The sequence below is a fragment of the Pogona vitticeps genome, chromosome 1 (genome assembly GCF_051106095.1).
Source record: "Pogona vitticeps strain Pit_001003342236 chromosome 1, PviZW2.1, whole genome shotgun sequence".
In the NCBI taxonomy this organism is placed as follows: domain Eukaryota; kingdom Metazoa; phylum Chordata; class Lepidosauria; order Squamata; family Agamidae; genus Pogona; species Pogona vitticeps.
Genome location: NC_135783.1, coordinates 11,967,552 through 11,980,711, shown reverse-complemented (window position 1 = coordinate 11,980,711; position 13,160 = coordinate 11,967,552). Strand labels below are relative to the sequence as shown.

General features: G+C 40.6%; 1 protein-coding gene across 5 annotated transcripts in view; it reads left to right on the top strand.

Annotated features, from left to right (window-relative positions):
* EML6 (EMAP like 6) overlaps positions 1-13,160 on the top strand; it is a 184,638-nt gene that overhangs the window by 119,471 nt on the left and 52,007 nt on the right. For all 5 annotated transcript variants that reach the window (XM_072987358.2, XM_072987351.2, XM_078382311.1 and 2 more), the window contains exons 20-28: positions 1,404-1,515; positions 2,847-2,974; positions 3,994-4,135; positions 4,431-4,583; positions 4,865-4,996; positions 5,927-6,015; positions 8,958-9,134; positions 9,289-9,490; positions 10,338-10,464. In XM_072987358.2, coding sequence (XP_072843459.2) covers positions 1,404-1,515; positions 2,847-2,974; positions 3,994-4,135; positions 4,431-4,583; positions 4,865-4,996; positions 5,927-6,015; positions 8,958-9,134; positions 9,289-9,490; positions 10,338-10,464 — 1,262 coding nt within the window. The remainder of the gene's footprint in view (positions 1-1,403; positions 1,516-2,846; positions 2,975-3,993; positions 4,136-4,430; positions 4,584-4,864; positions 4,997-5,926; positions 6,016-8,957; positions 9,135-9,288; positions 9,491-10,337; positions 10,465-13,160) is intronic.

The window sequence follows — 13,160 nt, the reverse complement described above, 5'->3', positions numbered from 1 at the left end:
CAAGAGGGTTACACACTTTGCACTGGCAGACTACCATAATGCAGGCATTAAGCCTTCAGAATTCTGTGAAGGTTTAACACATCTTAAGAGAGAGGAATAGGAGACAAGTGATTTTCCACATCTCTACCTTTTTCCTCCTGTCACTTTGGGGAAGGCAGCATAGGATGCCAAGTCATATCATCTCTGCTAGTAATGCCTGTTTTGATTGGCAGTGAAACTCTGGGGATATTGGGCAGAAGTCTTTTAATTCACCGTTTGAAAAGTAGAAGTGCTTTTTATTTTTGTTGACATGCCAGGGACTGAACTTGCAATGTTTTGCATTCAGAGTGATGCTCTGTCAGGATGTTAGGAGAGAAAAAGGTCCTTGGAAGGTAGACGTATAATCATTTCCTCCAAGTTCACTGGCTCTAATTACAGCTGGAGGAGGTGTTGTCACTGGCAGGTGATTCTTTCCTTTGAAAACAGCTGGGACGATTTCTCCTTGAGGCCTTCTGCTCTTGGACCCAAGCTGCACCACTCTGCTAAATGCCCTTCTGACTGATCATACAGCTCGATACACTGCCGAGTGTGTAGCATAAGGCAATACTGTGACAAAAGAAGTGACAGCTGGCTATATTCCTTTGTCTCAATATTTACATTCGTATCCCATAGGAATCTGATTAACTGTAGTAAGGTTGCCCAGGAACAAATTGGACCAGGCTACATTCTCACTCTTTAACTGCTTCCTGTTTTGTTCCCACCATATGAGCATTTCTTAGTCATGCTTGTTTGCACCCTGAACCACTCAGCAATTTTTGGCTTCTCATAAATCAGCATACAGTGGTGCCTCGCTTAACGATGATAATCTGTTCCAGGAAAATCGCTGTTAAGCAAAAACATCGTAAAGCGAAATTAAAAAACCCATTGAAATGCATTGAAAACTGTTCAATGCGTTCCAATAGGCTAAAAACTCACCATCCAACGACATTTTCGGTGCCTGTATAGCAAGGAATCCATCCCTAAACACAGCGGGGAGCCATTTTAAGCACCCGGCAGCCATTTTGAAAACCTGACAATCAGCTGTTTTTGATCGTTGTAAAGCGAAAATCGGTTCCCGAAGCAGGGAACCGATTATTGCTAAGTGAATTCCCCCATTTAGACCATTGTTTTACAATCGCAATTGCGATCGCAAAAACATCGTCATAAAGCGGTTTCGTCGTAATGCGGGGTAATCGTTAAGCGGGGCACGTCTGTAAATCTAATTCACTTTGTCTCAGTATAAAATGAAGAGTGAGGATAATATGTGTCACATGTGAACCAAACTTCATTTTATAACTCAGTAACATCTAACCCTACTATCTTTATCCCTCAACTCTTTTAACTGTCTCTGCATTAAGTAGTTGTAAACACCTGTTTTTCTACAGGGCTTTGTGACAGGTGGCAAGGATGGTGTGGTGGCCCTTTGGGATGATACTTTTGAGAGATGCCTGAAGACGTATGCCATTAAAAGAGCAGCACTGTCACCTGGCTCTAAAGGTATACATTCTCTTTGCTTTGGCTCTAAGCAAGGCCCACAGAAGCAGGAGGCAAATGGAGGAAAGTGGCAGTCTTTATATCAACAAAACAGGAGATTAAATTTAGGTATTGGTAAAGGTAAAGGTTCCCCTTGACATTTAGTCCAGTCATGTCTGACTCTAGGGCGCAGTGCTCATCCCCATTTCCAAGCTGTAGAGCCATTGTTTGTCCATAGACAGTTTCCGTGGTCACGTGGCCAGCGTGACTAGACACGGAACACCGTGACCTTCCCACAATGGTGATACCTATTTATCTACTCGCATTTTTGCATGCTTTCAAACTGCTAGGTTGGCAGGAGCTGGGACAAGCGACGGGAGCTCACTCCATCGTGTGGATTCGATCTTACAACAGCTGGTCTTCTGACCTTGCAGCACAAAGGCTTCTGCGGTTTAACCCGCAGCGCCACCATATCCCTTTAAAATGTAATGTAATTTAGGTATTAATGTAATTTAAGTATTAGATTAGGTGAAAAACAGGAAACCAAGTTCTAGATAAATTATTGGTCATGTATAGTGGTTGGAAGTGGTGAACCCTTTTATTTTTTTAAAGTATTTTTATTATTATATGACACATCAACAAACAACCATCACAAAGTACAACAACACGGAAGGAAAAGGGGGTAAAACAAAACAACACAAAACATAAACACAGGGAGGTATTTGCTTTCATTCAATATCTAATATACTTTTGACTTCATGACGGTGATACAATACTAGAATTCAGACATCAACTTCAAAGGTTAATATGCTTGAGAAAAGACATAAATTTCTGTTCTTGCTTATCTGAACCCTGTTGAAAAGAGATGCCATCTCTGTGAATTCTTGCAGAAAATGCTTTTGGCCCACAACTTTAATATACAGTCACTGTGTGACAGCTGTTAGAGCACTATCATATACAATCAAGTCTGGTTAACACTTTGAAGCAGTGTGTATATGATGGATCACCACAGTCTGCTGTAGTGTAGTTTCCGTGACATTCAGGGTGAAATGAGGCATTACAGCAGATAAAGTTGGCTGGTGCCAAATCCACCATTTCCATGTTCTCTCTTTTTCTCTTGCAGTAATATCTAGTAATACAAAACATGCAGTATGATGGTTTTGTATTTTGGATCTCCTCACCTTTCCCCTAGATACATCAGGGAAACTCATGTCACATTCTTTGCCATTTTGTTTTACCAGGGGAGGGAAAAGAAAGGGATGCAATGCAATAAAATGCCATGCTTTTGCCTGAGGTGTAAAATTAAGTACTTTGACTGAAGGCGAGTGTTTTTTCCCCCACCTCCACTTTTGCAGGATTACTGCTAGAAGATAATCCATCCATCCGTGCCATTACTTTAGGACATGGGCATATACTGGTGGGAACAAAGAATGGAGAAATCCTTGAAATTGACAAAAGCGGTCCCATGACACTACTTGTGCAGGTACTTTGACTTGTCCATCACCAAGAGCGAAGAAACAAGACACCTCGCATTGCTGCCCTTGCTCACTTTTGTCTTGTCTTTCGTTTGCTAAGTTATATTTTTATTGATGCCTCTTTGCTTTTTCGATAATTGAATTCCTTTGGCAGAAGGAGCAATTAAAGCTTTGGATTTGGTCAATTTAGTTGCATCGTTTACATGGTAAAATTTCCCTCCAGGCCAGGTGTGTGCTTCCTAACTTATAGGAAATGCCCAAATTGCACTAATAGTCTTAGAACCGCTGGAAGTGACCATATGGATGATCAAATCCAACCCGTGTCAAGGAGGCACAATGGGGAGTTGAAATGCCAACTTCTGGTTCCACAGCCAGGGACCTAAACCACTGAGAATGACCACTATTTCCAACCATACTGTTTATGACTGCTCGGTTGGAGTGAGGCCTGAGGCAGAAATGCCCTGAATGGTTTATGATACTGGGAAACCTTTAAAAAGATTATTTGCTTAGTACAAATAGAGATTCCATTGATAATTTAAGAGGTAATAAGGACACAACTCCGGGAGGCAGTGGAAGATAGAAAGGCCTTGCATGCTCTGGTCCATGGGACCACCTACTGTAGAGTCGGACACAACTAAACTAAACGAAGGAACACAGGAAGGACAGATTCTGAAGCTGAGGCTGCAATACATTGGCCATCTCATGAGAAGAGAAGACTCCCTGGAAAAGACCCTGATGTTGGGAAAGTGTGAAGGCAAGAGGAGAAGGGGACTAGATGGCTGGACAGTGTCATCGAAGCCACCAACATGAATTTGACCCAACTCCGGGAGGCAGTGGAAGACAGGAGGGCCTGGCGTGCTCTGGTCCATGGGGTCACAAAGAGTCAGACACAACTTAACAATTAAACAACAACAAGGAACACAGTAAAAATGATCTTTAGAAATTAATCTTAGTTTGGAATTATAACATACAGTATTTTTTTTCTTTTTCTCCAAATCCCTTCTCAACCCTTATGCCACATAAATAGGGGCACATGGAAGGTGAAGTGTGGGGTTTGGCAGCTCATCCTCTCTTGCCAATCTGTGCAACAGTGAGTGATGATAAAACTCTGAGGATCTGGGACCTTTCCTCCCAGCATCGTATGCTAGCTGTAAGAAAACTTAAGAAAGGTAAACATATATTATTTCTATCTGTATATGCTTGTTAATATAGCTTCTTTTTACTGTCTTGTCTGTATTATCCTCCAGAAGCCTTGTGATCAGCTAACTTGTGGCAGTCTACTAGCCATGAAAGTTAAATAATCAGGCATCTGCGTTTTAAAAAATTGTATTATGCTCTATAGTCCAGCTTTTATGCATAATAATAATAATTAATTGTGAGACATTTCTTTGGGAGAACGGTTAATCTTCATTGACTGTTGACATCCTTGGCATTTTAAACAACCTTTTATGAATATTTTTCTAGGTGGACGATGCTGTGCCTTCTCTCCTGATGGTAAAGCCTTGGCCGTAGGATTGAATGATGGGAGTTTTCTGGTAGTCAATGCTGATACTTTAGAAGATATGCTGTCTTTTCATCACCGAAAGGAAATGATCTCTGACATCAGATTTTCTAGGGGTACAGAAATTTGCTTTTTTTGGGGTAGTACTGTGACCTGTGATGGCCTCCATGGCAGTGATTTTGGGCTGTTCCTTTTCACAGTTTGATTCTGGGTGGCTGCTTCCCATAGCACTGCATTATTGCATTGTATTATTTCCTTTTACTTGCTGATCTTCCACAATATCATAATTTAGTATCTCCATAATATTTCATATGCACCTGTAGTTGGAGTGGGCAATTAACCCATAGCAAATGTCATGTCATGTTTATGTATATTTACTTGAGTATCTTTTCTATAGATTCAGGAAAATACCTGGCAGTGGCTTCCCATGACAATTTTGTGGATATTTACAATGTACTTACCAGCAAAAGAGTTGGCATTTGCAAAGGAGCATCAAGCTATATCACCCATATTGACTGGGATTCAAGAGGTAAAAAGCTTTGCATACCAAGTGCACTGTGATCTGTCAGCCTCTCTCTATCTCTCATAACAAAGGTGTTGCAGGTTTTTAAAGCCCTACAAAATCATGAATATTATTTCAATGGTGCTGAAACAGAGAATAAGACAATCTTCTGGGCAATCAAATGCCACTGATACTGAAAACAAAATTCTTAAAAGTTATTATCTGTAAAATAGGTTTTTAAAAAATTAGAATTGCAGAGCAAATGAATCAGTGTGTTCTGCCTAAATAGTAATTTTATTGTACCTGTGGTTAGATTTCAAATTGCAGAGAGGGGTGATGTCCATAATAAGACATTACAAGACGAACATGTTTGTAAAAGAAATACCATTTTGACCAATATGCACATTTAGTCTGTAGCTTAATTGTCCAAGATTCATGGGCTAAATTCAAGCAACGCAGAAGGAGGGTTGCCATAAGTCAGGAGGAACTTGACAGTGCATAATAACAAATCTAATTTTAGTCTCAATTAGCATACAACAATTGAATTCAATGGAATGAACCTTAATGTTGGTTACAATCCCATTCACTTTAATGGGTCTACCGTAGTTGAGATTAAAATTGAATTTAGCCCCGTGTGATTCATCCATTCCGTTCCAAATAAACAAATGTTTGTGGCTTGGGCAATGTTTTCTGACATGAATCTGTTGTTTTGAGGAAAAACAGTTAGATAAATATCAGTCATAATTGCCTGTGATAATGCCAGATCTGGATCCTTTGTTCTTTCGCGTTATCCTAGGGTCTTAGGCTGTAAACCTCTACACGTTTATCTGAGATTCAGTCCCAGTGAAATCAATTGGATTTGTTTCTAAATATATCTGTCAGATTATCTTTTGATTCAATACTGAAAGAAACTGTTGAACCTAATAGTAATATTATATCCTTTCTTTATGATTAAAGGGAAGTTACTGCAAGTCAATTCTGGTGCCAAAGAACAATTATTTTTTGAAGCACCAAGAGGAAAGAGGCATATAATAAGACCCAGTGAGGTAGGAAGGAAACCATTTGAACTTCTAAAATTGTACATAATATTATTTCCTCACTGTCTGGTAGAAGAGGAGATGCTCAGGTTGGTATACTGAGTTACTCATCTGACTTTGCTGAAGCTTGTATGTTTCACCTTGAACCCTTTAGCTGTCCTATACAACAGTTTCCCAGTACAAGCACTACATTGGGGGCTGAGGTATAGACAACTCACTGCCTTCTATGAATGTAGGGCAATACTCCAGTAGGAAGCCACATCATCTGGATAGAACAACGGTCAGGTCGACACATGGTCGGTTACAGAATCGTACTCAGAGAGTGCTTATCAATGGCTCCTTCTCAAACTGGGAGGAGGTAGCAAGTGGGGCACCACAAGACTCAGCCCTGGGCCTTGTGCTGTTCAACATTTTTATTAATGACTTGGATGGGGGGCTGCAGGGAATACTTGACAAATTTACAAATGACCCAAAATTGGATAAAATAGCTAAAACCCGAGAAGGCAGAAACGAAATTCAAAAAGATATTGATAGGCTCAAGCACAAGGCTGAAAACAACAGAATGAAATTTAACAGGGATAAGCGCAAAGTGCTACACCTAGGGAGGAAAAACCAAACACACAGTAGCAAGATGGTAGATAGTTGACTAAGTAATACAATGAGCGAGAAGGATCTGGAATTGTAGATCCCAAGCTGAAAATGAGACAACAGTGTGATGTGGCTGCAAAAAAGGCCAATGCAATTTTAGGCTGGATTAACAGAAGTAGAGTTTCCAAATCCTGTGAGGTACTAGTTCCCTTCTGTTCACACTGGTAAAGCCTCATCTTGCGTACTATATCCAGTTCTGAACACCACACTTCAAGAAGGATGCTGACAAATTAGAACAAGTTCAGAGGAGGGCAACAAGGATGATTAGGGGTCTGGAAACCAGGCCTTTTGAGGAAAGACTGGAAGCAGTGGGCATGTTTAGCCTTAAGAAAAGCATTTAAGAGCAAATTAGAGAACCATCTGTCAGATGTGCTTCGATTTTGATTCCTGCATTGAGCAGGAGGTTGGACTTGATCGCCTAATAGGCCCTTTCCAACTCTTTAAGTTTCTATATTATACTAGAAAAATGCATTACATTATGTCTAATGTTTGAATAGAGAGGGGTAGAAATTTTGTTTCTTCTGGAAGAGTCCACAGTTAAAAATAAATCCCATTTGTAATCTTTCCAAATAAACATGATAACAATTGCTTGTGAATCACTGGTCAATTCTACCTCCGTTTTCTGTCTTCACTAAGTCTTAGTTTTTGAAAAGTATAGAAAACATTTCTCATTACTGATTTTCAGCAAATGCTCTCTGTTTATTAATAAAAACATTATGCATAATAAACAGAGTGGTGCATTACATTAAAAACCTCAAATCACGGCAGTGCAATCCTGTGTGTGATTATCCAGCTGTAATTCACCTTATAACAGGTGGCACTTACTCCCTATAAATCATTCATGGAATTGCTGCCTGAATAGCTTATTTTTGAAAGGAGAGCTCTGTACATGGGTGACAAATTGTGAAAATTATAAGCAGGACAAATGGTTACTCATGTGTTTTGTGTATCTGTGGCTCCATGCACAGATGCAAGGAAGATGAGCAATCACCATCTATTCTCCATACGGTTAAGAGACAGAAAGGAGGGCTGACTGGGACTTACAGCTCTGTACAAGGTTATTGTCTAGTAATGTTGTTGTGTCTCTTGCCAGCATATTTATCCTATGTCTTCCCAACATTTGTTGATCTCCACTACATTTATTTCCTAGTGTATATAACTTAATTACCAAAACATTCAGGGTGGTTTACAAAACCCTAATAAGACCTTCTGATAAAGCAGGTATCTTGCTTTAGAGAAGAATTTCTGGCCCTGAAGAAATGGTAGTGGTGAGGTGGAGAGAAAGAGTATATATAGGGGTTGGTGAATTGCCTTGTTTGTCCTCCTTATAGCTTACAGTATATCCTGGAGGAAGGACCCTAGCTGTTTGTCGAGATAATTATAGACTGCAATATTCTGTTGCAGTGTCAATTTGGCAAACACTAGCTGAAATTCTGTTGCACAATTATGCCAACAAAGCAAGCAAAAACAATTCTGGGTGGTGGTTCAGTGGCTGTAAAAGCAGTTGGAGCTACATGTGCCCTGTGGCCCAAGTGTTTCCTTCCCCCCCCCCCGGCCCCACAGTGCTTTAATGATAATACATACAATTTTAGGGACAAAACACACATTCAGTTTTCCTGCTCTTACATCCTATTCTCCCCAGTGACATAATCTACTTTACAACACATGACTCTGGAATTAGACATCTGAAGAAGCCTGTTGTTTATATGCCAGCAAATTTGTCTTCCACAATTCCGCCTTTCTCATCTCTTGAGGAAGCACTCCCTCTAGAAGTCGACTTCTCTTCTCGGAACCCTACCTGGAAGAAATATTAGAGGAAAAGGAAAAGGGAAGGAGAAGAATAAAATAAGCAGATTGTGGTACCAGCTCCTTCACAGGCTTATATAACGATCAAGTGGCATGGTTACTGCTTTAGGGAGTGAAGAGCAGTTGGCCTCAGTCAGGCTGAAGAGAGGGACTTGCCATGTTCCCTGATGCATCTGTGCTAGAGTGACTGGCCAAAGTAATAAAAACACACAAACGCCCTGATGCAGGTTTATCTCTCATGTTGTCCATGCCACTGATCTACCCCATTCACTTCCTACAATAGAAAGACTATTTTCTTGGTACATGAAGGGGAAGCCCTGAATTCAATAGCTATTTGTGTGAAACATCGCTGTGGTGCTGGGAGTCCGAAAAGTCGTACTGGGGCACTTTTATGTTATCTGAGACAATTACATTTTTAAATTAACACAAATCCTGGTAGAATCAATTCTTTTGATGCTGTTAACTGCTTACCTATTTATGGTTTCTCCCTTGTCCAGATTGAGAAGATTGAATGGGACACCTGGACATGTGTCCTTGGCCCTACCTGTGAAGGAATTTGGCCCATGCACAGCGATGTCACCGTTATCAATGCAGCGTCTCTTACCAAAGATAGAACCCTATTAGCTACAGGGGATGACTTCGGGTTTGTAAAGCTCTTCAGATATCCAGTAAAGGTAACGTACACGATCGCCCAGCTTTTAAAATATTTTCATTTAAATATGTTTTCTCAGTAGCATGCTAGCAAATGGTAAAATTGTATGAAGGAAAGAAAGGTGGGGGAAAGGGGTCAATAGATGTCTCTGAATGTGTGAATTTGTGACATTGTAGGGTCAGCATGCCAAATTCAAGAAGTACGTGGGCCACAGTGCTCACGTCACCAATGTCCGGTGGTTACATAATGATTCTGTGCTGTTGACGGTGGGTGGAGCAGACACCGCCCTAATGATCTGGACTCGAGAATTTGTGGGAACCCAAGAAAGCAAGCTAGTTGACAGTGAAGAATCAGATACTGATGCAGAAGAAGACGGAGGTAAAGGATGACGCGGCACATGTGTCTTGTTCATTGTTCTTCCATGTTTCATGAACTTCATACTATACAGACAGAGAGTACGTAATTTGGAATTTGTTGCCTATGGATTCATTTGAACCTTTGAACCCATGACAAAGATCACAGTGATCAAGGGTAGTACTTTAAACTTTTTGGACTATAGGTGAAGTGCCGTGGATTTCTTTAATATCCTCTTCTGTAGTAAGCTTTCTTTCTACGACCAGCCAACCTATCGGCTTTTCTGCTTGTTATACTAACTTACTACATGTTGACAGTTTTTTTTTCTGCACAGATCATATAGTCCTCACCTGAGCTCTGAGATGGTATCATCCAAGTCTATTAACTTACCCTGTGTAAGATGTAGATAATGGATGGCGAACCTGCAGTGGTCCAGGGACCACATCCACCCACCTATGGAGATTGAAGAGTGACATAAGGGACCCATCTCTAAGGCTTATGGATCCTCAAAACATATCAGAATTGCCCCTTAGGGTACTTTTTTGAGTCAAAAATTGGGGTGTGAGGATGCAGGGGGTCCATCAGTTTTTGAGGGCCTCATGTTGCCCACCCCAATGTAGATAATATCTATGCTAGGAAACAGTGCTGAATTATTAAATTTGTTTCCCACTTAATGGGAGAAAAAAATTAAACCACCCATTTTCTATGAAGATTCATTCTTGAAGTTTTCCTATGCTTAACCACCTTCTTTATAAATATGCTATGGAAAGACCATTTTTGGTCCTTGACTGACCATATATACATTAATGTTTCCACTGTAATGTTTCAAACACCTAAGGAAAGGCAGTGTTTTCTTTTGCATCTGTACTAGGTTATGATAGTGATGTTGCACGAGAAAAAGCAATTGACTACACCACAAAGATCTATGCAGTGAGCATCCGAGAGATGGAGGGCACGAAGCCACACCAGCAGCTGAAGGAAGTTCCCATGGAAGAAAGGTATGTCATGAAGAGGGACTCTTTATTTACTGGCCTTCTTGACTGCAAGAAATGTGCAGGGCAGTAGTACTAATGGAGGCTGGAGGCTCCAATGTTAGTGGGGCAGTAGATTTGCTGTAGGTTTGGAGGCCAGAATTTACAAGAGCTATCCAAGATGCTGAACCCTATGCCCGTATTTGGTTCATTTAAAGTTCGGACTAAAATCTGAAGCGCATTCATACAAACACACAGCTGACATTGGAGCCAACAGCTTCCACTGCTCAGTATCCAGTATAATCATGCACTTGTAGAAGAAGCTTTTTGCAATGCATGGGCGGGCAATTACTCTTCATCCTGTCACCCCTCATCCACCTTATACTCCCTACAAACCTGCTCCAGAAGGCTAGAAAACCCTCTGAATGAAGTTTTTGGGGCAAAGAGTATAATAGGGGACACAGAGTTCAATTTTCAGCATGCTAGTTGACATTTCATGTCAGATTTAGATCACTGCATGCAAAAAAAAAAAAAAACCCAAGGAGCATACATATCACAAGGGCACTTCAGAAATAATGTATTGCTCCCCAAGCTATGACTGGATGTGACCAGGGCAGGAGGGGGGTACCTGAAATTTTGCAGTGAAGCACACATATTTATTTATTCATTTAATTGGACTTCTACCCCGCCCATCTAGACCAAAGGTCTACTCTGGGAGGCATACCCCAACCTAGTCCATGAGCCGCCATGGTTACAAGCTGGTTAGTTTCCCTTTACAGTTAAATGGTGTATTCCGGTTGGCATGCTCAGAATACTAAATTGCATCCACCAGTTTTAAATTTGAAAATGTAACTGTAGATGCTGTTGTGACAATATGTTGATCATATCTTTACCTTTTTAATTCTAGAGCTGTCATTCATTTGTTTGGATAATAACAGCTACCAAATCTTAATTCTATCCCTTTTTCTATATTGTGATAAAATAATGCATTCTACAAATCACCAAGTGGCGTTGCGAATATTTGAAAGTAAAAGACGTTGTTAGCAGTGCTACTCTTATACTGCTAATAGTTTGTTCTTTAAAAACTTCCCCTCAGTTATGGCTTACATTTGGAATGTGTATTTTACATAATTTTTCCCTTTCACCATAACCTTAAGTAACATTGCCCTCTTTTCATCAACTAATAAAAGCTCAAAATGTCTGCTGGAGTTTGACGTGGAGACAGTACCTATTGTTTTGAGAACTGTGGAGCGTCAAGAAATTCAGGAGGCATAGCTTTTATACCAGCTGGTTCTCCTGCACTCCTTTCCACATATTTTCCCAGAATAAATTTTGAGGCCAATTAATATAGGCATTTCTGACAGTATATGCAATCTCTTCATGTAGATCCCCCTCGCCCCCAGCCACTTGTTTTCTTTTATTTAAAATATTTTTTTTCCTGTCTTTGTTAGCCATTTGGATGATTCCACAACCTAAAAAAAAAGAAAGGACTATAATAAAAAACTCCTTCTCTGCAAAAGATCAATAACAACATAACATTCTGGAGAAAATAAAGACAGTAGTTCAAAGGACTAGGAAACCCATTTAGCTAGCAATATACGATAACCAACAAAAACACAGAAGGCATGTGAACCTTCAGTTACCAGCCAGGGCAGAGGCAAAATGGAACAACAGTATCTTGACCTGGCATCTGAAGGCAAGGCAGAGGTTTTCGTGTTTCTAGATGCAACCACTGTGAAATCTCACCCATAACACCTTTTATGGTATTGGAACACAAAGCAGATCTATGGTTGAAGATGTAAGCAAACTGATTGGAGGAAGGAGTATAGACTGACATTGGCATCTGCCACATTCATGCAACCATTATACAAATCCGCTTGGCACACTGGAAGGGATGCTTTGTCTTGGCCCCTGCAGCCACACACCTCTCAGTGCTGCCTCTGTCTCCCAGTATCACTTCATCTTCCTGGTGGCTTGAGTGGTAGCCCTGCTGGCACCTACTGCAGGTGCCCATCTTTTTCAGGTGAAGGTGTCCAATGAGGACAAGATAGGTTTAGAGCAGTGTTTCCCAGCCTCTGGTCCTCGTATGTTTTTGGACTAAAACATCCAGAAGTCTTCACCACCATCTATACTGCAGTGGTAGTCCAAGAACATCTGGGGACCCAAGGTTAGGAACCATTGGTTTCGACAGTTACCAGCCAATGACAATGCTGCCATCAAGAAAGCCCATCTGGTCACAGGGGAAATTACCTGTAGCAGGGCTACCAGGGCATCAGATGTGGCGGGGAGATGATGATGCTACTGCCAGTGCCAGGGGTGGCAATGTGGCCCTGTAGTTTGGTATAGACATTGTCAGCCCTGCAGTGAGAGACCGTCAACAGTACTATGTTGAGAGCTGACATGAGCCCAGCATGTACCCTGGAATTGGTTCTTTAAATTTTTTGCCCCTAAATTTTTTGCTTTTTAATAAATTATTTTGGAGGGCTTTGACAACTTGCATATGTTTAAAGTTTCATGATGCATTTTGAAAAATAATTAAGTATAACATGTTAACAGTATGTTAAAATGAAGAAACATTCCCTATTACACTAAAAATAACATGTTATTCGTTGTTTATTTGTTTTTCTAAAATAACACAACTATGCCTGTAATACTTCTCAAAGCAGCACATGACAGATAACACCGGTATTTGAGACGATTACTTCAAGCTCCATAACCCAATT